Source organism: Schistocerca piceifrons, chromosome 4, assembly GCF_021461385.2.
Source record: "Schistocerca piceifrons isolate TAMUIC-IGC-003096 chromosome 4, iqSchPice1.1, whole genome shotgun sequence".
NCBI classification, from domain to species: Eukaryota; Metazoa; Arthropoda; class Insecta; order Orthoptera; family Acrididae; genus Schistocerca; species Schistocerca piceifrons.
The window spans coordinates 31,778,146-31,804,328 of NC_060141.1; the positions used below are offsets into that span (position 1 = coordinate 31,778,146).

Consider the following 26,183-nt stretch of genomic DNA (forward strand, 5'->3'; position numbering starts at 1 on the left):
TAGCATCGCTCAAATTCAACTCCCCTGTCATCAAAGATTGCCGCCCCATGCACCCTGGAAGCGACTGCCTAATTCAAACCAACGTTTGATAAAAATTATGAATATTCTAAAACTAAACACAAAAACATATACGATATATTGAAAAATATGGAAATTTTCCGGGAAATAAGAATTTAAAGTCCAGTTTTTTTTTTGTATCTGCCACCGTTTTTTCATAAATAATGTTCTTGTGGCGTGATTTTGCTTTTCTCGGATTTTCGATATTAAACATAAGAAAACAAATAAAACTACATACTTAATTACTCATCTACCTCTTTAAATCTTAGAATGCTGCCGCTAGTTTGGTCTCGTTAAATTTATTTATTAGCAAAAACACAGTTTCTATCAGTCGGCCAAAGCATTGCCAAGTTATTAGCTTATGGACTTGCATAAATTTACAATTTTTAAGGCAACAATGACTTTTAAACTCTTGGATATTTTTGTGCCGCGTCTAGATAATTTAGCTTTATATATTTTTCTGCCCATGAGTGCCAACTCGCACCTCAGTGTCACTCTTAGTTTTGTTTTTATCAACTTTTTTCTGGCATACAAATTTCTCCAAGCGCGCAGACACGGCCATACGCGCCCCTGCCAAGCGTTCGGGTTTTTCCAACGCCGCATAGACGCTGGCCGCTCGCCACGGCCCCGTAGAAACCGCCAACCACGTGCTCTGCGGCGGCAAACTGCAGCTCTAATCTCTCCCACCCCCCTCCCCCCCTCCCCGCCAGCTTGTACGGAAGAAAGAAAAAAAAGGGAGAGAAGTAACGCTAGCATGGTGAACCTCTGCTGACATATGAGTTGTATCCCGAACTTCAGCTGATCATTATAGGTTAACTTCAGGACGGGATACTAACTTATCGTATGTCGACTTTTTCGCCTTCGCTAGCACTAGTATCCTATGCTTCAGGTGAGCTGTGTAGGTCAACTGAAGTATGGGGTACAAATTTTACAAGTGTTGCTTTTTTCGCCTCCCCTTTTACTAGTATTCCTATTCTTCAGCTGGTACTAGTATTAGCGGAAGCGAAAATACGGACGTACGTAATATTTCTTCCCGTACTTCAGTTGACTTATATATGTCAACTGAAGTATGGGATACAAACGTTTTCCCCTCCGCTACAACAGTATCGACTGAAAATCATCGCATTAGTATTGACCGCGAAAAAATCGACAACAGTAAAATTTTTATCCTGCACTTCAGCTGACCTATGTAGGTGAACTGAAAAATAGGATACTAGTGCTAGCGAAGGCGAAATTCTCGACATAGGTAAAATTTGTATCACGCTCGCTCAGGCGGAAAATAGCGATATACATAAGGTTTGTGTCTCATACTTCAGTTGACCTACATATTGGGTTATGCATGTTGCTTTTTCGTCTTTGCTAGCATTAGTATCCTATTCGTCAGTTGATCTACACAGGTCGACTGAAGTACGGGATACAAACTTTTTGGATTTCGGTCTTTTCGCCTTTACAAAATTGTTCAGGCTTTCGTAGCCAGTTGTTGGCAAACTGCCTATTTGCTTCTGTCTCGGGTTCTTCGGCCGACGTTCGTCTGATGATTTTACTCACGTTTCGCCAGCACGAGTGGCTGGTATTGTCAAAGCTTCACCCTCCATTGCCAGTGGTGGACTGGAGCCGAGCTCGCGGCCGCCGACTATATGTACCTGGCGCGCCAACGTCCGAGGGCTTCTCCGCGGTCATTTCCGGTGCGGTTCTCCTCTTGCTACCTGCGACAGTCGTTCGCTGCAGCACGGGAAGCCACGATCCGTTTACCTTAAGGCTTCCCTTTTTCTTATTGAAGTTGTTCCCGTGTTTGTGTATTTCTACAGCTTCTCTAAACAAGCGCGTGTGATAGTGCATCTCTACAGCCAGAACTTCCGTGTCGGTGAATTTTATTACATTGCCGGTCTCATTCAGTGCGTGCTCTGCCACGGCCGATTTCTCCACCTGCCCCTACCTGCAATGTCGCGTATGTTCTTTGATCCTGGTGCTGATTGATCGTCCAGTCATTCCGACATAAACTTTTCCGCATGTGCGTGGTAAGCGGTATATTCCCGACATTGCAAGTGGGTCCCTTTTATCCTTTGCCGATCTAAGACATTCTTTGATCTTCCTTGTCGGTTTGAAAATTGTCTCTTACGCCGTATTTGTGCAATAAACGGCCGATTCTGTCCGTCACTCTGGGAATGTGTGGCAGAAAGGCCGTACCCGACATTTCTTTTTCTGATTGCTAACTTCGCCGGCTGTTTGGCTCCGTTACACTTCTAAAATAACTTGTGGAGTACCCATTGCTCCTCAGAACACTTTCCAGGTGTTGCATTTCGCGTTTGAGGTGCTGCGGCTCACATATTCGTCCTGCTCGCGTTACGAGCGTATGAATCATGCCTCTTTTCTGGCTTGGGTGGTGGTCTGATAATTTGTGCAGCTATCGGTTCGTGTGTGTCGGTTTTCGGTACACGCTGTGTCCCAGGTTTTCGCCGTCCCTTGTGACCAGAACATCTAGAAATAATAGTTTTTTGTCCTTCTCTACTTCCATGGTCAATTTTTTATGTTGGTGTGGAGGCTGTTCAAGTGTCTTAGGAAGTCACCGAGCTGTTCTTCACCATGGCTCGACACAGCGAAAGTATCATCGACGTACCTGTACCACACCTTAAGTTTACAAGTCGCCGAGTCCAGTGCCTGTCCTTCGAAATGTTCCATGAAGAAGTAGAGAAGTTTGAGTAAAATGGTTCGAATGGCTCTGAGCACTATGGGACTTAAGTTCTGAGGTCATCAGTCCCCTAGAACTCAGAACTACTTAAAACTAACTAACCTAAGGACATCACACACATCCATGCCCGAGGTAGGATTCGAACCTGCGACCGTAGCGGTCGCGCGGTTCCAGACTGTAGCGCCTAGAACCGCTCGGCCACCCCGGCCGGCTATTATTTTACTAACTTAAAAGTAAAATTATACTATCATTTTCAGGTTAACAGAGCGATCAGTTTTATTGAATGAAAGGCCTAGATTCAATTAATTAAATTTTGTGTAAATAAAATTTTACATTTCTATATAGTCGTAACTACAGTTGTATTAACTAACACCAATTAGAGCTTAAGCATGTTTTGATACTCTCTAAAAGTCATCATGTCATATTTCCGTTAGGAGAATGAACAATTTATGACTTAAAAAAAAAACATAAAAATAGCTGTCTCTCCATGACTTGAAATGTTCGAACTTTACTCGTTAATTACTCCATAATTACAATAGCAATTTTATTCCTACCATGTGCCTATTGTTTGTATTGTGTGTAAATTATGATGGTACATTAGTTTTTAATTAAACATGTTTCCTTCGTTCTATATACTGGTGAAGTCCAGCATAAACAATGTCAAAGCAACAGTTTAAATTGTTGTAAATTACTAATATTACACATACGCCCTCCTCGGGGGAGTAGAGATGAGATTGGAATAGGATACAGGATCCCAAAAGGAGAGAAACGGTGCCGTTTCAGTGCAATATTTACAGTGTGTTGCAGCACATAAGCACATGACGAGCAGCCGCCACTGCATACTGGCTCTGCGCTCTCCAGCACTGCAGGCATGGAGGCTGGTTTTGTAGAGTGAGCATACACTGCCACTCAAAGTCCAAACGTCGGTGCGAATTGGGTCTAAAAACGTGTATAGAATTTTAACATTTTCAGTAGTAGCTTCACGCTTAGCAGCTAACATTTTTGTTCTTGAACTTTTTTCATTGTTCAGTTAGTGACAATGTTAAGCTCACCTCTAACATGATACCAGTCAATCACTTGGTAACATCGTGTCAACAGTGTATGAAACTGTTTTAATCTAAGTGAGTTACGGAAAATAAATTTTGCAATTCACAAATCGCCAACCCCTCGACTCAGCTCGTCCAGTTTCAGCCACCACGTGTGAACTGGTGTAGGCGGAACAGTTTACAGTTAATCGGTTACTCTTTGATAGACTCCAGTCGAATGGGTTACACTGTCATCTCGATAAATGTAGTTTTTTCCAACCTAGTGCCATTAGTTAGGGCATATACTAACCAAAGCTGAGGTAAATCCAACTGTCAAGCATGTAAATGCAATACATTATCTGACTTCTGCAAAAATCTGAAGGAATTACAATAATTTCTGGGGAAGATAACACAGAATAGCAAGTTCATAGCCAACACAGCTCAGGTAGCTTTCCCATGAAGCCAGTTACACTTCAAGGATATTAGTTCTAAGTGGCCCATAGTGTCCCAGAAGACTATTACTCACTTAGAAACGTGCCTGCCATTTTCTCTCTGTCTCACAGTCTATGTACATAACAAAAGGCTACTACCCACTGACGTGTCACAGTATAGAATCAGTGTGGTAATATCACACGCCGGCCGAAGTGGCCGTGCGGTTAAAGGCGCTGCAGTCTGGAACCGCAAGACCGCTACGGTCGCAGGTTCGAATCCTGCCTCGGGCATGGATGTTTGTGATGTCCTTAGGTTAGTTAGGTTTAACTAGTTCTAAGTTCTAGGGGACTAATGACCTCAGCAGTTGAGTCCCATAGTGCTCAGAGCCATTTGAACCAATATCACACGAAAATACTGATTTCACGAAGCAACTAATTGTGTATGCCTCCGAAACACTATCAGCACAACACAAATAAATTACACCCATGTGAAGGAACCACTTGCCATTATTTGCAGTGTCAAGAAGTTCAACATATTTTCATGATATGAAATTCCATTTAATAATGGACTGCAAGCCGCTGATTTCCTTGTTCGGCTCCTAATTGAAACTTTCAGAACACAGGGCACAGCGACTACGTATGTGGACACTGTTTGTTTGCAGTTACCGTTATTAAATTCTTTACAGGTCCACTTTTCAGTATCCTATCTATCTATCTACACTGTCTGTTCAAGGGATCCGACAAATAATGCTGAAAGGAAAACACGTTATGTACCATTTTTTTATGGAAATCAATATTTTATGGAAACCACTATTTTACTGTAACCCACAAACGACAAGCCACAAAATTCACGTAACTTTTTAACAGCATACAGCCTCCACGACCAGTTGGTAGTTCTGACTGGTGACTGTCGCTCGCCAAATATTGTGTACTTTTCCTTGTATGTATTCGCCATGTGTTGTCAGTACGAATCGGCAAGCCTTATGGAAATTTGTGGTAAGTTCCTATGGGACCAAACTGCTGAGGTCATCGCTCCCTAGGCTTACGCACTACTTAATCTAGCTTAAACTAACTTACGCTAACAACAACACACGCACCCATGCCCGAGTGAAGACTCGAACATCCGACGGGGGGAGCCACGGCAACCGTGACAAGGCGCCCCAGACTGCATGGCTACGGCAAGCCTTACGCTCAGCTGCCCGTTCCAACAAGTGGGCACTGAATGCCTCCAGTACCGAGTATAAACGAAATCTTTGACGTTAGTTAATTACTCACCGTTGTCCAAACAAAACAAAATGTAACATGAATTTCACCTACAAATTGCCTGTATCCAGAATGAATTTTCACTCTCCAAAGCTGATCTGAATCTTCCTAGCAGTTTAAAACTATATGCCAGGCCAGAAGTCGAACCATAAACCATTGCCTTTCACGGAAAATGGTCTCCCGACTTAGCTTTGGTACCACATTTCACGGCCCACCCTTACAGGTTCACTTCCGCCAGAACTATGCGAGCAGGTCCAGTGCACGGCGCTAATCTGACACGGAGGTTCAAATCATGTGTAATTTTTGCATACGACGGTTCCGTATGTTTCGGGAGTTACCTTGCATATAATTTTCCAAATACTGAAACAGCTCGTTTCGTCTCTGTTTAGTTTCAGCGCTTCCTTGAGAGTCTCAGCTAGTTGGAGAGCTTTGAAGGCAGAAAAAAGTGGGGTATGCATCTTTCTTCGTGTCCTTCTACAGAAGGCTGTGCTTGACCTTTCAGTAACTTGGTGGCGGCGCTGGTGCACCACGGCGCTGACGTCACGGCCGCTGATAGCGACGGCAACACCGCCGTCTACGTGGCGGCGAGCGCTGGAAGCACTCGCGCGGTCGCCATAATGATGAAGAACAACAAGAAAGCCGCCGAAGGTATGTAGCGGCCGGACCAATTCGCAGCTGTACAGGGCGTCTGAAGTCGCAAGTCAGATTCAGCATGCAGGGCTTGCTGGCAGCTGCTGAATGGCCCCAGCTGAGAGGCTCTTCCTGTAATTTCTCGTGCTGTCCGAATCTTTCTCACAGCTTGCGTTGTCTTCGCCTTGAGACTGTCTGACAGTAATTGTACCACATGTTCCACGGTCTGCGTTTTGTCTGTTCGCTAGTGAAAATGAAGTTCTGAGTAATGTATTGTTGCAATTTTGTAACTGAATGTTACCCTCAATTCAACCCAAACACCCTCAGCAGTGGAAAACGTATTTCCATATAGTTCACTAAACAGATGGCAGTATGCACGCACGCTAGCTAAAAGCTATTATTACACTCGCTTGAGAGTAGCACTCAAACAGAAATATGGCAACACAGCAAGAAATAATCAACAGGATACAGAGTATCTCAATCATTTTGAGTCAAATTTGAATGGGTGATAGTGGGGCCACAACCAATGGACATACCCAGTGTACATCACACAATAACAGTGTCACTCATAGCAAATGTTCAAAGTGACGACCGCCAGTCTCAGTGCTTGCATGGCAACAGTGCATGAAGTTCTGCCACATTCTCTAGAAGATTCCTGGTATCTGTTGTAATGGCAAACAGGCAACGTGGACCTTTGCGAGCAAGTCTTCAACCATTTCTACAAGGGTTTCTTACAACAACATCTCGACGTAACCATGGAGGAAAAAATCCGGATGTGTGCGATCCGGCAATCGTGCTGGCCGTGGGACAGGACCTCCCCTTCCAGCCCAATGATCAGGATGCGTGTTATTCAGGTGCTCTGGACATTAACATTGAAGTGGGCTGGTGCACCATCGTGTTGAAACCACATTCTTTTATGGACAGTGACAGAGACAGTCTCCAAGAACTGCAGCAGCACATATTGCACGAACACCAGGTAACAAGGACCAGTTAAATGGGGAGGCAGCAAATAAGGTGCTATTAGGTGAACTTGGACGATTCCCACTCTCACATTGACTGCGAATCGTTGCTCTTGGTCACTGATGTGGGGACACAGGAATTGTTCTCATTCCAGACGCTGCCATTGCGGCTTTTAAAAGACCGTCAGAGGTGAACGACGCCCCATCCATGAATAATACAAACTGTATGAAGTTCAGCACTACAACACTGCTGTGCATAATACAAGTACATTGACAGACGTGAATGCTGGGCTCAAAATCCATTAGTCTGACAAGCTGTCTGACACCAGGCACAGGTTAATGTGCCAGTGTGATGCATGTGGTCATCACATGACACACATGCTATGAGCTAGTTTGTGTACTCTATGCCGCTTGTGGTCAGGGTTGTATGTCGTTTGGCACCAACTGTCTGCTCCAGTGTACAACAGACACCCAATATCTTTGCGAGAGTGATAAAGGCATGAGCCATTGCAATACTTGCCTTTGAGACTGGCAGTCATCACATTGAACAATTACTATGAGCTACTGTTTTAAGCAGTGTATGCTGTGCATGTCCATAACACAGTCAGTATGCATTTCCGCCATTGCTTGCCTGTCTCAATACAATCGGTTGTGGACCTACTATCACCTGTTTCAGTTTGACCCAAATTGTCTGAGACATCCTGTATGTTGATAGTTGTACTTTGGTAACAGTCTGATGCATGACGCTTGATGTCCTATACCTAGTTCAATGAAATCTTGATAACTTTGCTGTCTCTTGGCTATCTATGATACTGTCACTATTACTGAAAGTACTATGCAAACGCTCGTGATTAGCTATATCTGTTGCTCCGTAAGTAGAATTTTTGCCTTCTGTGAGGAAGACACGGAACTGTCCTCCGTAGCATAGTTGTAGGAAATGCTGGCACTGTAAGAACAACTGAACCGCAGAAACTGAGCAAGTGTCGTTGCCGGATCGTCTTTTGTTCACACTGGCAGAAGCATCTCCATCTGCATCAGTACTAGGTGGAAACAAAGTAGTCCACTGTTCACAGTGCTCCCCCTGGCGGCTGGAAGCGCTGTCGGCGGACGAATAGGTAGCGCTTATGAACATTGCGTGGAAGCAGAGTACAGTCGCAATTAGCGGCTCAGAACTGAAAAGGAGCCACGCAAGTAGTTGTGCCTACGTGGTGACGACCTCTCGTGAAATTGCAGAGTACCTCTAGCCCGGCGCACAACATATCTGTAATTTCACATATTTCCGTGTGAGGGAATCTGTACATCGCGGTGAAAATATAGTCCTTTCAGGTTTAACTTGAGACGTTCGTACTAAGATACTTTGGTGGTGATCATAAGATGTGACGAAGAATGACGAGCTTGACCGACCTATCTGAATAGCAAGGATGTATAAACGTATATACAAATATAAAAGTAGGTTGTAAGGGAATAACTATCTGCTGCAAGAAACTTCTGATGCATCTACCAGATGTCAGATGCGATGGACTAAATGAAATTGCACATCAGAACCCTATTGGCTGAACCAGCGACTGGGCTGCAAGCTACCAGGTTACTGAAGTCAAAGTAGCTCGGAGAGTTTTTGAAGGATTATGTGTCAGCCTTTGAGTTTGTAGTTCCCACCAACGTGTCAGTTGCTGTTTCAGTATGAATGTGTACACAGCGGTAAAACGGTTTTCTGAGATTTATGAAGATTGCGCGGAAAGTTTGTCGCTTCTACTCCTCAAGCCTTGATGATGGCTTTAGTTTCAAGAGAAAAAGAGTCCATCTACATGGTTACTTTGCAATTCACACTTAAGTGCCTGGCAGAGGGTTCATTGAAGTATTTTCATACTACTTCTCTACCATTCTACTCTCGAATGGCGCGTAGGAAAAAGGAACACCTAAATCTTTCCATTCGAGCTCTGATTTCTTTTATTATGTTGATCATTTCTCCCTACGTAGGTGGGTGACAGCTAAATATTTTCACATTCGGAAGAGAAAGTTGGTGATTGAAATTTCGTAAACTGATCTCGCCGCAAAGAAAACCGCCTTTGTTTCAGTGACTGCCACCCCAACTCGCGTATCATATCAGTGACACTCTCACCCCTATTGCGCGATAACAGGAAACGAGCTGCCCTTCTCTGCACTTTTTCGATGTCCTCCGTCAATCCTACCTGGTAAGGATCTCACACTGTGCAGCAATATTCCAGCAGAGGACGGACAAGTGTAATGTAGGCTGTCTCTTTAGTGGGTTTGTCGCATCTTCTAAGTGTTCTGCCAACAAAGCGTAGTCATTGTTTCGCCTTCCCCACAATATTATCTATGTGGTCTTTCCAATTTAAGTTGCTCGTAATTTTAATTCTTAGGTATTTAGTCGAACTGACAGCCCTTATATTTGTGTGATTTATAGTATACCCAAAATTTATCGGATGTCTTATAGTACCCATGTGGATGACCTCGCACATTTCTTTGTTTAGTGCCATTTGCCACTTTTCGCGCCATACAGAAATTGTCTCTAGATCATTTTATAATTGGAATTGATTGTCTGATGATTTTACTAGCTGGTAAGTTACAGCGTCATCTGTAAACAATCCACTAGTTGCTTCAGATATACCACATTCAGCTGACGCCACTCATGGACGATTAGATCCCTTAGGACTACGAGATTGTAGGGATCTTGATTGCTGTGTTTCACCTCCTGTGCCAAGTAGTCAGAGACATTTTATGTGGAATCAAGACTGGGTGATTTAACGACTTAGTCGAGATGCAGTGTAGTCGTGAAGCCAGAAACGTACACGCCTGTTGTCATCTTGGAAGATGGGAATAGCTACAGCAGAAAGAAGGGGAAAACTGGGTGACTGAGAATGTCGACATAATCATCATACTCTCAAAACATCACAGAATCACTTCCCACCCGAGTAGAGCCTCCACCCACTGCAGGTTAATCACACCTCACTAGGCCTTCCTCACTGGCCCTTCAGTGCACTCTGTGCCCCATATCGTCTGAAATGAGATAAAAACACAGTTCATCACACTGCGGTACTCGACCCCATCTAGTTACTGTCGAAAGCCTCTGCAGTAATTCACCTTTATATGACATTGTCAGCCATTAGAATTTGCGATGTATCAGAATCGAAAAGTCAGCAGTATACAGTTCCCCTCCCAGCTTGCCCACTGAAACTGGGCGATATGGACCTGCATTTACTGACATCAGCAACACCTCCCAGATCAGGCAATGATTGTTGTTGTCGACACATAACACTTCTCACGGCCTCCTGCCAGGATCTTGTCACAGCCATTGTTCTCACTCCATGTTACATAGCTGCGAGAAGTAGGTCTACACCATTTCCTGAAAATGAATGGACCACCTTGCACTGATCATTGAACTATCAGGTAACTTTATACATAGTGTCCAAATATGACAGCTCCTTTCTGCCACTCCGTCAAGCCCCTATGTTCCCCATCTTCCTGAGCTGATTCCATGGAATCTACTGGCACACACCATTTCACTGGCACAGCTAATGGTCAGTGATGGAAGAGACATGTGGCCAGTTGGTACCAGTTCTGCACCATATAGAGCGTTACGAATCGACTGTATGCTCGTCTAAGAGGGGAGTAACATTTTGCCTGATGATCTTACGTGCAGATGCCTCCCACGCCATTTACATGTAGGCAAGCACAAACACCCTCACAATTAAATACACTACTGGCCATTAAAATTGCTACACCACGAAGATGACGTGCTACAGACGCAAAATTTAACCGACAGGAAGAAGATGCTGTGATATGCAAGTGATTAGCTTTTCAGAGCATTCAAACAAGGTTGGCGCCGGTGGCGACACATACCACGTGCTGACATGAGGAAAGTTTCCAACTTTCAAATACACAGACAGCAGTCGACCGCCGTTGCCTAATGAAACGTTGTTCTGATGCCCCATGTAAGGAGGAGAAATGCGTACCATCACGTTTCCGGCTTTCATAAAGGTCGGATTGTAGCCTATCGCGATTGCAGTTTATCGTATCGTGACATTGCTGCTCGCGCTGGTCGAGATTCAATGACTCACAGCAGAATATGGAATCGGTGGGTTCAGGAGGGTAATACGGAACGCCGTGCTGGATCCCAACGGCCTCGTATCACTAGCAGTCGAGGTGACAGGCATCTTATCTGCATGGCTGTAACGGATCGTGCAGCCACGTCTCTATCCCTGAGTCAACAGATCTGGACGTTTGCAAGACAACAACCATCTGCACGAACAGTTCGACGACATTTGCAGCAGCACGGACTATCAGCTCGGAGACCATGGCTGTGGTTGCCCTTGACGCTGCATCACAGAGAGGAATGCCTGCGATGGTCTACTAGACGACGAACCTGGGTGCGCGAATGGCAAAACGTTATTTTTTCGGATGAATCCAGGTTCTGTTTACAGCATCACGATGGTCGCATCCGTGTTTGGCGACATCACGGTGAACGCACATTAGAAACGTGTATTCGTCATCGCCATACTGGCGTATCACCCTGGGTGTTGGTTGGGGTGCCATTGGTTCCACGTCTCGGTCACCTCTCGTTCGCATTGACGGCACTTTGAACAGTGGACGTTACATTTCAGATGTGTTACCACCCCTGGCTGTGCCCTTCATTCGATCCCTGCGAAACCCTACATTTCAGCAGGATAATGCACGACCGCATGATGCAGGTCATGTACAGGCGTTTATGGATACAGAAAATGTTCGACTGCTGCCCTGGCCAGCACATTCTCCAGTTCTCTCACCAATTGAAAACGTCTGGTCAGTGGTGGCCGAGCAACTGGCTCGTCCCAATACGGCAGTCACTACTCTTGATGAACTGTGGTATCGTGTTGAAGCTGCATGGGCAGCTGTACCTGTGCACGCCATCCAAGCTCTGTTTGACTCAATTCCCAGGCCTATCAAGGCCGTTATTACGGCCAGAGGTGGTTGTCCTGGGTACTGATTTCTCAGGATCTATGCACCCAAATTTCGTGAAAATGTAATCATATGTCAGCTGTAGTATAATGTATTTGTGCAATGAATACCGGTTTATCATCTGCATTTCTTCTTGATGTAGCTATTTTAATGGCCAGGAGTGTAGTAATGACACATCAGCTGGGCAGTACACCAGCAGTTACTTGATCTGTGAACCAGTAACTCAGGCTGACAAGGTTCTATGGAGTATATCAGAGACTAACATTGAGAGGTTGAGAGATGACCACGTGTTGTCATGTGCATCACGTATTTTAGTGCAGTACAACGTTGATTTTAGATTTTTCTACGATCTTGTGTAAGACAAGAATTAAGAATTTACTATTAGCCTTTCGTGACGGCAAAGTCCTTCTCACAGCATTCCCTTTGTCTTACGAGTTTTGTAACAATGTACAACAATGAAAGATGTCAACTTAGTGTTTACCCTACCGATTCGAGCACAGATGCGCTGTGGCGCGCCGTGGAGCGGTGTGACGCGCAGGCGGCGCGGACGCTGGTGGAGGCGGGCGACCTGCTGGAGGACGACTCGGAGCGGCTGCGGCTGCTGCACCGGGCTGCGGCCCGCGGCGACGCCAGCGTCTTGGAGGCGCTGCTGTGCTACGGCTTCCCCGCCACAGCCGCAGACGCGGCCGGCCGCACCGCCCTGCACGCCGCCGCCGCCGCAGGTCAGTGCCGACTCCGTGCGAGAGGGCGGCGCAGTTCTCTTTTAGGCGTGTCCAATCTGAGGGCGCTGCGCTCGGCCGTGCTGCGCCGCGCTACTGACCCCGCGCACAGCTGTTCAACAGAGAGGAGTGCGCCGTCCGCGCCCCTCCGAGGTGCGCACTGTGTTCCAGCTGGAGCGCGCGCGCGGTCTGAAGATGGAGCGAGCCGAAGCCTCGGCAACAGCCAGGAAACTGCGCTGCGCGGCACGGCGCGCTCATTGTGGACCCGCCTTAACACGAGGCCGTCCTCGATACGTCACGGTGATGTCACAAACTTTCGGGGATGAAGGAGAAGGGTAAATTATTAATTTGAGGTAAGGGAGTCTGGTCTGGAAACGACCGAGTCGAAAGGTATAAGCGATATTCTACTCAAGTTCCCCCTCAACTTCAAGCAGTGTTCAGACTAAGGGTCCCAACTTCCTAATCCTGATCCTGACGTACAGAATTCACGCTCAGCACTCCTCAGTACCCCCAGATAATTTTCCCTGTCGACGGACTACAATCCGATCCACGAACGATGGCGGTTCGCGAATCTCGAGGCACGGACGGGAACGACATTTTTGACGATTCCGAGCGACAGTTGCTGTCCGCGCATGCGCGTGCTTTTCGCTTGAAGGAAGCGTATATCCTGCCAATTATGTCTCTCCCTTGCTTATGTAGAATTTATCAATTACCACCACCATCAGTGACGACAACTCTCAACGAATGAAACAGAAATTCACTGAACAACTTCCTACGATCACGTTTAATACTCGCAATAGCTGCGGATTCAGAGCAGAGCGCTCAGAACACCACTGAACGTTCATTGGCTGTCGGAGTATGCGTGACGTAGGCGCGCAGAACGACCGCCTTCGTTCGTGACTGCAACTATAGTAACGGCGCACACAACCTGATGTCAGAGGTGGCGTAAATTCTAAATCTACTTGCAGTAACAACGAATTCCGTAACCTCCACAAGTTTCACAAGCCACTATATTTACAACAGTTGTTGAAAATTGTGTCCTCCCAGTGTCAATACAGGCGTGGTATCATCACTCAGAGTTCTAATATCCCTGATGTCGTTTGAACAGTGTCGCAGGCAGCAAGAATTTGGGCCACGACATGCTCTTCAGTCTCTACAGGCCTCTGGTACTCAAGACTTTTCACATAAACTATGTGATCAAAAGTATCTGGACACCTGGCTGGAAATGGCTTACGAGTTCGTGGCACCCTCCATCGGTAATGCTTAAATTCAGTATGGTGTTGGCCCACCCTTAGCCTCGATGACAGCTTCCACACTCGCAGGCATACGTTCAATCAGGTGCTGGAAGGTTTCTTGGGGAATGACAGCCCATTCTGCACGGAGTGCTGCACTGAGGAGAGGTATCGATGTCGGTCGGTGAGGCCTGGCACGAAGTCGGCGTTCCAAAACACCCCAAAGGTGTTCTATAGGATTCAGGTCATGACTTTGTGCAGGACAGACCATTACAGGAATGTTACTGATGTGTAACAACTCCGCTACAGGCCGTGCATTATGAGCAGGTGCTCGATCGTGTTGAAAGATGCAATCGCCATCCCCGAATTGCTCTTCAACAGCGGGAAGCAAGAAGGTGTTTAAAACATCAATGTAGGCCTGTGCTGTGATAGTGCCACGCAAAACAACAAGGGGTGCAAGCCCCATCCATGAAAAACACGACCACGCCATAACAAAAAAATGGTTCAAATGGCTCTGAGCACTATGGGACTCAACTTCTAAGGTCATTAGTCCCCTAGAACTTAGAACTAGTTAAACCTAACTAACCTAAGGACAGCACACACATCCATGCCCGAGGCAGGATTCGAACCTGCGACCGTAGCGGTCTCGCGGTTCCAGACTGCAGCGCCTAGAACCGCACGGCCACTTCGGCCGGCACACGCCATAACATCACAACCTCCGAATTTTACTGATGCCACTATACATGCTGGCAGATGACATTCACCGCGAACTCGCCATACCCACACCCTGCCATCGGATCGCCACATTTTGCACTGTGATTCGTCACTCCACACAACGTTTTTCCACTGTTTAATCGTCCAATGTTTACGCTCCTTACACCAAGCGAGGCGTCGTTGGCGTTTACCAGCGTGATGTGTGGCTTATGAGCAACCGCTCCACCATGAAATCCAACTTTTCTCACCTCCCACCTAACTCCCATAGTACTTGCAGTGAATCTTGATACAGTTTGTAATTCCTGCGTGGTGGTCTGGATAGATGTCTGCCTATTAGACATTACGACCCTCTTCAACTGCCGGTGGTCTCTGTCAGTCAACAGATGACGTCGGCCTGTATGCCTTTGTGCTGTACGTGTCTGTTCACGTTTCCACTTCACTATCACATCGGAAACAGTGGGCCTATGGATGTTTAGGAGTGTGGAAATCTCGCGTACAGAAATATGACACAAGTGGCATCCAATCACCTGACCACATTCACAGTCTGTGAGTTCTGCGGAGCACCCGATTCTGCTCTCTGACGATGTTTAGTGACTACTGAGGTCGCTGATATGGAGTAGCTGGCAGTAGGTGGCAGCTAAATGTGCCTAGTATGAAAAATGTATGTTTTTGCGGGTGTCCGGATACTTTTGATCATGTAGTTTATCATAAATGGTCCTACAAGAAGAAATCAAGTGGGGTGAGATTAGGTGAAAATGATGGCCATGAAACAGGACAGTTTTTAGGGAATATCCGATCTAGGTGTCACAAACCCTCGGTACAAAGTGAGGTGCGGACCATAATGTCCGAACCACAGCTCTTGGCGAGCAACAAATGGGATATGTCCGAATAATGTAGGTAGTATGTCTCTGATAAACACTGTGTACACCGGTACATTTAAGTGGAGAGGAAGAAGAAACGGACCTAATATATAATCGTTGAGTATGCCTGCCCACATGGTGACTGACAGTCCCTATTGCTGGCTCTTCATGCTATAGTGTGGGGATTCTTACCGGCGCAAACATGACTCTTGTGAGTATTTAGCATTCTGTCTCTGGTGAAACAGGCTTCATCTGTGTAAAGTAGATGCGCAGCAAAATAAGGATCGACTGTAAGCCGCTGTAACGAAAGGATGTTGTGTGCAATATTGGCACTGTTTCAAATAGTGCAGTTCATCACAAAGTTCGTGGCTTGTAGCAAATAAATTAACGCTAAATCGCAGCAAGACTCAGTTTTTACAGTTTGTAACACACAATTCAACAAAACCAGACGTTTTAATTTCACAGGATGGGCATATGAATAGTGAAACTGAACAGTTGCAAATTTCTAGGAGTTCATATAGATAGTGAAGTGTCGTGTAAAGCCCATGTTCAGCATCTTGTTCAAAGACAGAGGCTTGGCGACCTTGCTGACCAAGGTAGGATTTGGCAGGCATGAAGACACGTGTGCGGCGGGCACTATCTTGCTACAACCTAAGCCCTGGACGGCTCGCTCTGTGCGGCTGGTCCCGGCAGAGGTTCGAACCCTCTCTTGTGCATGTGTGTGTGTGTTTGTCCTTAGGATAATTTAGGTTAAGTAATGAGTAAGCTTAGGGACTGATGACCTTAGCAGTTAAGTCCCATAAGATTTCACACACATTTGAACGTTTAATGGCTTGCTATGATGGGCAACAAAACAGGGTGTAGAATATCGTCGATATACCGGTGTGCTGTAAGGGTGCTGCGGATGACAGCCATAGGAGACGCCAGGAAAAGAAGTGGCACCCAGACCATCACTCCTGGTTGTCTGGCCGTACAGTTGCCGACAGTCAGGCTGGTCCCCCCCCCCCCCCCCCCCGTCTCCAGATGCGTCTTCGCTGGTCATTGGGGCTCAGTTCAAAGCGGAACTCATCACTGAAGACAATTCTACTCCAGTCAATGAGATTCCCAGCTGAATGAGTGTCTGAAGATGCCCCGAACGGCGGTCGACGATATTCTATGCCCCATCATGACAAGTCATCCTGGGCTTACATTTCAGCAAGATAACGCCCGCCTGCACATGGCCAGAGTTTCTACTGCTTGTCTTCCGTGGTTGCCCAGTCCTACCTTGGCCAGCAGTCTCACTGTATCTCTCCCCAGCTGAGAACGTCTGGAGCATTCTGGGCAGGTCCCCCCAACTAGATCGGGATTTTGACAATCTAACGTGCCAATTAGATATAATTTGGCACGACATCCTTCAGGAGGGCATCCAACAACTCTATCAATGAATACCAAGCCGAATAACTGCTTGTATAAGGCCCAGAGATGGTCCAGTGCGTTATTGATTTGTTCAGTTTCTTGCTGGTGCAATTTGTTTCAAAAGCGACCCAGCACATATATAAGTATATATAAGTATAAGTATATATAAGTATAATGAACAGTCAAAAGAAAACGAGACAGATGGTAAGTAAACGGTTAATTGTTTCAAAAATAGTCGTCATAACTGTCAATGTACAGGGTGTTTGAAAAAGAACTCCCCCGTTATAAGTATAAGTATAATGAACAGTCAAAAGAAAACGAGACAGATGGTAAGTAACGGTTAATTGTTTCAAAAATAGTCGTCATAACTGTCAATGTACAGGGTGTTTGAAAAAGAACTCCCCCGTTATAAGTATAAATTTAATGGGGAAGTTAATGAAAAATTACATCAATGAGTAAATATCATGAAAGAGAATTCCTTCAAGTTTTGTTTAATGTTAGTAGACGTCAACGTGTGATCCATCTGTTGCCCTGCACACGTCGAGGCGATATTCCACTTCCCGCCACGTATTCACCAACATTTCAGATGTAACTGTCCCAACTGCCACGACGATTCTTTCCCATAAATGGTTGATGTGTCTGATCTTCCCACTTTACACAACAGTTTTTATGTGGCCCCAAAAGAAAAATTCCAATGGGTTTAAGTCTGGGCTTCGTGGTGGCCAAGGTGTTGGGCCAGCCTGTCTGTCCTGGAAAGCGAGTGTCAAGAGCTGCATGCACATGTTTACTGTAATGAGGTGGGGCGCCATCTTGTTGGAAAAACATGGGCCCCTTTTCCTCCTCGATTTGGTCCATTTGGGGAAAGACGTCTCTGTCAACATGTCGCAGTAAACGTCCCCGTTTATTGTTTTTTCTACAAAAATCACACGATCTTCCATTAAATCGCACCAGACATTAACTTTTGGACAGTAACGTTGATGCTGAATAACTTCATGTGGATGATCTGCCCCCCCCCCCCCCCCCCCCCCCAAATTCTGTGGTTATGACGATTAACTGTTCCACTAACATGAAATGTAGCCTCATCAGAAAAGAGAATCTTTTTTAAAAAATTTACATCATCATCAGTTCTGTGCAGAAAGTCAACAGCAAACTCATACCTTTCGATTTTATCAGTAGGTTTTATTTCATGCAACAGTTGCAATTTGTAGGCCCGCAACTTCAGTCTTTTACACACAACATCATACACAGTACCTTTAGGCACTCCTGATTGTAGACTACATCTGGTCAATGACATATTTTGGCTCCAAACACACGAAACAAGGATCTGTTCAACAACATCTTCAGAATTTCTCGATCTACCTGGTGATTTTGCTTTCAAAACACTACCGCTTTTTTGAAAGACTTTTGCCAATGATGGATAGGTTTTGCTGTAGGTGGTTCACCACCATACTGACGTACAAACCTGCGTTGCACTGTTATAAGTTTCTCAGTTTTCACAAGCCGAATAAAACACAGCACTTTCTGTTGTGGAGTACACATTGTCGCCGAGTTGCTCTGCACTGCACTGCACTGCACACACAGTTGGACTAAACTGAGGGAACAGAGGAAACAGAGGAAAAAAACAGCACTGGTGCCATCTCAAGGTCAAGCAGACCTGCCAACTGCAGGGGAGCCAAACTTGGAGAGTTGATGAATCAAACACCACAAACTATAATAGTGTATATCACTTTGTATAGGCTCTAGGACACATTAAAACTTGGGAGTTCTTTTTCAAACACACTGTATTTATTCCATTGTGAAGCAAGATGGTCAATTTCTTCAAGGAAAAATGTTGGCAGTTTCGCATGGAAACATGATTTTGCCAAGCATGCACCTCTGCGTCAGAAGCAAATCGATGGCCACAAATTGTCTTTCTTCAGGTTTCCCAAAAACATGGAAACATCATGGAGACAGATCAGGACTGTAAGGAGGATGTGTAAAAGCTTCCCAGAAAACTTGTACAGTGTACCTGAAACAACTCTGGCAACATGTGGGGGGCTTCTGGACTTTGTGGTGGTTGGTGCTGTTACTGCAAGAATCACGACATGTGGCTCAACACTTGGACCATAACGCCCACACGGTATTTGTTTGAATAAATAAATGTTCCTGTCCTATCCTACACCACACGAATAGTGGTAATTGCTTACACATTAAAAGTCTTGTATTTACGTTAATTTACATGTGTGTTTCGACGGTTGTTTTCAAAAGTTGTTGAAATTGTGTAGTTGTACGACGTTCAAAAGTTGTTGAAAATGAATAGTTGCAAGCATAGGAAAGCTCGTTTCTTACCTGTGTGAGGCTGCGCTGATATTCCCAGGTTGGCCATCTTGAACTATGATGTCACAGGACTGTGGCCGAATTTTCAGTTCCACCATATTGGATCTCGAACCAGTAGAATAAGTGTCCATCTAGGATTTCCTGCCAGTTTACACCCAGGACAATGGACTGTGAGTTGTGATACAATAGAAATGGAAGAAATCCTGTAGAACAATTGGGCTATTTTGGATTTCCCACCACTTCTTGAATTTCCCACCACTTCTTGAATTTCCCACCATTTTATGACCCAAGACAACTCTCTTATTTTATTGGGTTGGGGGGAGGAGCAGGAGGGGAGAAACCTGTTAGCATTGCGCAGGATGGAGGGAAATGTGTCAACAGTGACGGCTGTGTGTGAACGTACACAGCCCCACTACTTCCATTTCATTCAACTGTTCTTTCTTGCCCTTTGCCGTCTCTGACAGAATTGCAGTGTCATTGGAAAACCTCACAGTTTTATTTCTTCTCCCTCACATTTAATTCCCTTTCCATATTTTTCCTCGATTTACTTTCCTGCTTGACAAACATAACTTCGATGATAGGCTACCACACACTGCCTCCCTTCCTCCTCTACTGCTGTATCTCGTTCACATCCTTCGACACTTGTAACTACAGTCTGGTTTCTGCACGAATAAAGAATCTTTCGGTCTCTATTTTATTCCTATAACTTAAAAATATCAGTGTGTATTTCTCTCCACATTGTCAAGTGCCTTCTCTACACCATACACCCCTGCATACCATACCGTTGCTTAGCCTCCTCTGGCACGATTGTTTCATAACCGGCAACGTGCGACGCAGCCCTATGGGATTCGCGCACAGGATTGCCTCGGTGCGTTGTCTATGGCTGGTCTTCGTGTTTTACGTCGCGGTTGGAGCAGATCTCCACCTTGGCTCCTCCGGAGACCCAAACTTATTTTAGATTTGACTAATTTTAAGAAAGATGGCACACCAGATTTTACGTTTCAATCTCTGCTTTTTAACATTTTAGATGTGCATCACGGTTGCTGTCGTGCGCTCACAAAACCCCTCTACTACTACTACTACTAAATCTGCTTTGTAGAGGTACGGTATAAAGTGATCACATAGGCCCAGTCGTAGGTAAAGATGATGACAGACTTTGATTCATTGGTAGGATACAGTGAGTGTACAAAGAGGATGACGCCTGTGCAGGGAGCAGCGCGGTGTGCGAGCTGCTGCTGCAGTACGGAGCGGACGTGCGCGCGCGCGACGCGCAGGGCCGCCAACCCCTGCACGACGCGGCGAACGAGGGGACGGCGCAGGCGCTGCTGGGCGCCGCTGGGGTGGAGGCGGACGCGCGCGACAGCAGGGGCCGCACGCCTCTGCACGCCGCCTCCGCCGACGACCGCCACGACGTCGCCAGGTGAGCTGGGGCGGGGAGGCCGCCGACAAGCAAGACTCAAGTCTCACACGGAATTTGCAGTCTCCCCTCCACAACGGTCACGTGACTCCACCTCCACACGGACAGGAGGCGGGGCGTGACTGCCATTCAGCAGTTTGCTGAGGACGACTGTATGGAAAATATTGACAGTTCAATAATTATTGTATCCTATTTGAGCAGCAAATGGACAAAATGTTGGAAACTCATTCTTCAGCCGACTGTAAAACTCTGAAAAGTCATATCCCATGTATTGCCAAACTATGAAATGTTATATCAGCCTAAGACACGGATATATTATGAACATACTGCTTGAAGTATGCGGAATAAAATCTCACAAGAACACCAGCAGACAGCAACTTTAATAAAGAAACGAAACGAACAACGAACAATGAACTGTTTGCATCTGCTAAATGTTTATATACAAAGAAATAGCCAACTCGTTACAGCATGTTAAAGTGGAAATTTCACGAACTTAAGCCTTTTTAATTGCTGTACACGAAATTAAAGCCGACTCCTTCGGCAATTTTGTCACAGACACTTTATTTTGAGCGATAAAAACATCACAGTAGAAACTCATGTTCGCTATACACGAAAGTTAATAAGAAAAATATTTTGAGAAACAAAAAGGAAAAAGAGTGCAAACTTTTGTTAAGTCACTTAATCTTCTGGGCTCTCATTGGGCTGTACGTTTTTAAACACCTCGTAGTAAAAACCTGAAAAGAATCTGCGCAATCTGGCTGTAGTGCACTTTGCTGGTTTTGCTTACAGACACAAAGCAGGCGAGAGTGTGTTTGTTTTCTGGCGGGAAAGGCAACATAGTACACTCGAGTAAAACCAGGAGCGCTGGCAGTCACGCCCCGCCTCCTGTCCGGGTGGCGGTGGAATCACGTGACCGGCCTTTGGCCGTTGTGGAGGGGAGACTACAAATTCCGTGTGAAACTTGAGTCTTGCACCACGGACAAACGCGGGCGCGTGCGCGTGCATTGCTGCTCTCTGTCGCGCAGCTTTACCGCGTTACATACGGCATCAAATACAAAATTAGAGATTTAGCGAAATAAGATCTTGAGACAAATTTTTGGGTCAGTGGAAGAGGAGTCTGGAGGAGGACATTCAACTGCACTGGCGGAAAAAAAATTACAACACGAAGAAGGAGTTGTACAGCATAAACGAAAGCTGGTAGGCGTGTTTTTACATCTGAAAGACGATGTCTACTCAAATTTCGCACCAGTCACATAAGAGTGGCGTTAATAGTGCTACTAAGAGGATACCAATCAGGTTTCCTTTAAACACACATTGTAACTGTAACGGCCGTTAGTCGCCTTTGCGATTGAACGTGGTGAGTTGATGTTAGTCAAGAACGCCTTTAAGGCGACAAAGGCGCCATTACCAACACCTCACTGAGTCTGAACGAGGTCGTGTAATTGCGCTACGAGAAGCTATATATTCCTTCTGCGATACTGCAGAAAGGCTTCGCAGGAATTTAGCCACTGTACATTATTGCGGGCAGTGGTGGTCAGGAGAATGTACGGCCGCAAGAAAATTGGGTTCGAGACAGCTATGAGGCACTATCGAGAGGGAAGACCATCATGTTGATGTATGGCTCAGCGCATCGTACTGCATCTGCAGCAGCAATCTGAGCAGTAGCCAGTACCACAGTGACACAAGGAACTCTTACAAATCGGTTAATTCAGAAACACCTGTGAGCTAGAAGCCCTGTAACGTGGATTCCACTGACCCCAAACCACTGCCATTTGCGACTTCAGTGCTGTCATGAAATGATAGTTAAATCAAGACCCTAAGCTGCCGACAGGCGTTGTACATAAACGGGGACAGTTGAAAATGTGTGCCCCGACAGTGACTCGAACTCGGGATCTCCTGCTCACATGGCAGACCTGAGCCACCGAGGGCACAGAGGATAATGCGACTGCAGGGACTTATCCCTTGCACACTCCCTGTGACACCCAAAGTCCCACCTTAATGTCCACAGACTACATTCGTAGTTCCCCTACCCATTACACTCATTGCTCGTGGTAGACAATCTCAGCGAGTCCCATAAGAGTTTGGGCAATGTGTGTGCATCTGCACAGAGGAAGGAGGTCAGTGACCAGTTAGCCTTAACTATATGAAGATGGTATCTGCTCTTTCAGACATGTCCGAAAGAACAGATACCATCCTCATATATCAGTGCTGTCAAGTGAGAGCTCATTGGAGGGCATTTTGAGGTCTGTTCTGTTTTCTGATGAAAGCTGGTTCTGCCCCGATACCACTCATGGCAATGTATTGGTTAGAGGAGGCCAGTTCAAAACCTGCAAGCAACCTGTTTGTGTGCTACACATACTGGACCCACACCTGGAGTTATGGTCTGAGGTGCGATTTTGTATGACAGCAGGAGCTCTCTCGTGGTTATCCCACGCACCCTGACTGCAAAGTTGTACGTCAGTCTGGTGATTCGACCTGTTGTGCTGCCATTCATGAGCAGCATTCCAGGGGGTGTTTTCTAACAGGGTAACGCTCGCCCACATATAGCTGTTGTAACCCATTTACTCTACAGAGTGTCGACAAGTTGCCTTGGCCTCCTCGATTACCGGATCTGTCTCCAATTAAGCACGTCGGCACGCAAATCGCTCTAAGTGGCGTCAACTGAAATGATTTGCCCTTCGGCGGCCAAACTTCCCCTAGCGAGTTCCCAGCCATCAATGCCATACGATCAATTTATTTTTTCTTGAATAAATCATCCAATTTTTCTGAAACTAATCATTTGTTTGTCTGTACATGTAAACAACATCTACATATTTTCGCTCCATTCGGCTAATTCCTTCATGGTGCGTCTTTTTGACTTAGAGCATATAATTTCAGTTGATGTGGGTATGTCGAGGACGTGTGGTAACCGCCGAAGAACTTCGAGTAAACTCAGGATGCACTTCAGCTCAGTTGTTGAGGGTTAGACTATAGATAAGTGTCTGAAACTGGTAGAGGTTATTCCTGATAAGCAGCTGGAAACAGCAAAGTAGCTTCGTCCCAAAGAATGAGAGTGTTATCACAAGACTGATGATGCTCTGTCAGGCAAACGACGAGGTTAAGACCACCTTGAAGCTATGAATGTGTAGTGTGCTACATGCCAACAGTGAGTCTCACTCTCGACGTCGTGAACAACACAAAAACGCGGTCAATACACGATCATTACTTACAGTGAACAGTTACGTTTGAAAGAGAAACACTAGTATTTCGCGAATGCAGGTCCCACTTTTCACCTAGAATATTTCCACCATTATAAAAGCAACAATGGTGCAGCTGTATGGTACGGATAGGATAACATAAGGGGCGTTCAAAAAGAAACCAGTACCTGTAGGTTGGAAGTATTGACTCTGGCTGTTGAGACACTTGTCCCACTGTGACACAAGGCAGTGAACGGCTGTCACATAAAATTCCCAGGGCTGCGATATTAACCAGTTCCACACGTACAGCTGGGCGTCGTCGTCCGAGCTGAACCGTTTGTCCATATGCTGACGTTCTTCTTTGACCAAGATGGTCCCCTTCTGATTCATTTCCTTCAGCACGGGGCAACAGTGAATGCCCAGCGTTACTCGCAAACCTCGACCACCCTTTGCCAAGCGATCAAATCAAAACAACCAGCCAATCTCACCTGTGGGGTCATTCTGCTCCACGACAATGCAAAACCTCATAGGACCGACACAGTCGCGGCATTCCTGCAGAAATTCAGATGGGAGGTTCTCGGCCACCCTCCATACAGTCCAGACCTCTCTCCCTGTGATTACGCCATTTTTGGTCCCCTTTAAAGGGCTCTAAGGAACAAACGATTCACCTCGGACGACGACGTCGAGCGGTACGTGTGGAACTGGTTAATACTGCAGCCCCGGGAATTTTATGAGACACACATTCATCGCCTTGTGTCCCAGTATCAACAGCCAGGGTCAGTACTTCTGATATGTCTGTGTAAGCAGAAGAAACTAACGATCAAAGTCTGAAAACAATTTATTGGACTGTTCAATTAACCAAAACAAATTCTCCAAGTATAACACCAACACAAAACAGTGATCCGTCTTCGAATCACAACTACATACAAGAATAAGATAGAAAACAACTGAAATAATTTCCCACTAGTCTCCGCCAGAGACTTCTCCAATATACCAAGCCTAATCCAGATATCAACGAGAAGATCCAAGCCGGGCTGCTGGGGCGGCAGCTATCCAAGTCTGCTGGCAGTCGATGAACTGCCAATGTGAGGCCGACCGCCGGCCTTTATAGTGCTTCGGCAGATGATATTTTCCATCACGTGGTTTGACGTGTGAAAATAGTTCCGGGATCTGCAGCGACCTCTTCCTTATGTTTATGTGGGCCGGTAGTGGCCCCTGGTGGTCGCTGGTGTCTTTGCTGTGGGTGTTGTTGTTGTGGTTGTTGCTGTGGCCGTTCATCAATATTGCCTGTCGGTTGTGTAGTGCTTCGGTGTGCCTGCGAGGCGGGCAACCCGTGGCTGCAGGCTGTCAGTTTGGTTGCTGATACTGTAGGCGCCGTGATGTCTGGTGGAGAAGGCCACAGCAACTTCTAACACACAAGGACTGGTTTCTGTAATTATGCCTCGGGCTCGTTTCCTTGTGAACGCCCCTCTCCCTCTATAATATACAGGAGCATTGTTGCAGGCTGCTGGTGAGCGCTGGGTGCGACGTCGAGTCGCGGGACTGCGAGGGCAACACGCCGCTGCACGCCGCCGTCGACGCCAACCGCGTGAGGCTGGTGAGACTCCTGCTGGAGGCCGGGGCGGACCACAGGGCCAGGAACAGCCAAGGGCAGCTCCCAATGGACTTGGCTCGCAGGCTAGGCGGCAAGGCGAGGAAGTACGAGGCAATATTCGAGAAGGTTGCTGCCTCAAGGAAGAGACTTGCAGATGCTAAGAAATGAAAAGCAATATATAAGGAGTACCTAATAAAAGATAATGATAAATCATTTCATTTCTTCAGGTTTTTGATACAATAAAAACCACTGTCAAGTGCACCCCCCATTTTCTGTGTCAGTTAGAAGCTATTGCTGTTCTACACGATGGCCGAGCAGCCCCGGCACCACTTAAGAAAACGCAAGAGGAAACGAGTGTTGCCATGATGCAGTCAGTTAAGTAGTGTGCAATGAAACTCGTCCGCAAAAGAGCAGCTGAGTTCCACACCCAACAATGCATAACCACATTAAAAATATTTGAAAATAAAAGGAAATGCTACCTTCATTGTTCAGTCACCAGCATGACGTGGAACAACAACTTACAGCCTACCCTGCTTTGTTGACCCAATTTAAAGAAGCGTGGCTGCCTCGACAGTATTATTATCTTATGAATGTGCAATATGACATGGAAGGACTGTGGTTTTCTGGGGGTGGAGAAAGTCTCCAATATCTGTAAGAGTTGGAAAGAAGCCTGGCTCATATAACATTATATAGCAATCTGTACTTCAGGTACTAAAAAAATATACGTTCCTCGAAATGGATATGGTTCTT

General features: G+C 46.0%; 1 protein-coding gene across 1 annotated transcript in view; it reads left to right on the plus strand.

Moving 5' to 3' along the window:
- Window positions 1–25,646, plus strand: part of LOC124795185 (serine/threonine-protein phosphatase 6 regulatory ankyrin repeat subunit A-like) — a 68,489-nt gene extending 42,843 nt beyond the window's left edge. Inside the window, exons 4-7 of the mRNA XM_047259085.1 lie at window positions 5,968–6,113; window positions 12,511–12,732; window positions 20,456–20,666; window positions 25,343–25,646. Of these exons, the coding sequence (XP_047115041.1) occupies window positions 5,968–6,113; window positions 12,511–12,732; window positions 20,456–20,666; window positions 25,343–25,601 (838 nt within the window). The 3' untranslated portion in view covers window positions 25,602–25,646. The remainder of the gene's footprint in view (window positions 1–5,967; window positions 6,114–12,510; window positions 12,733–20,455; window positions 20,667–25,342) is intronic.
- Window positions 25,647–26,183: the final 537 nt, after the last annotated feature.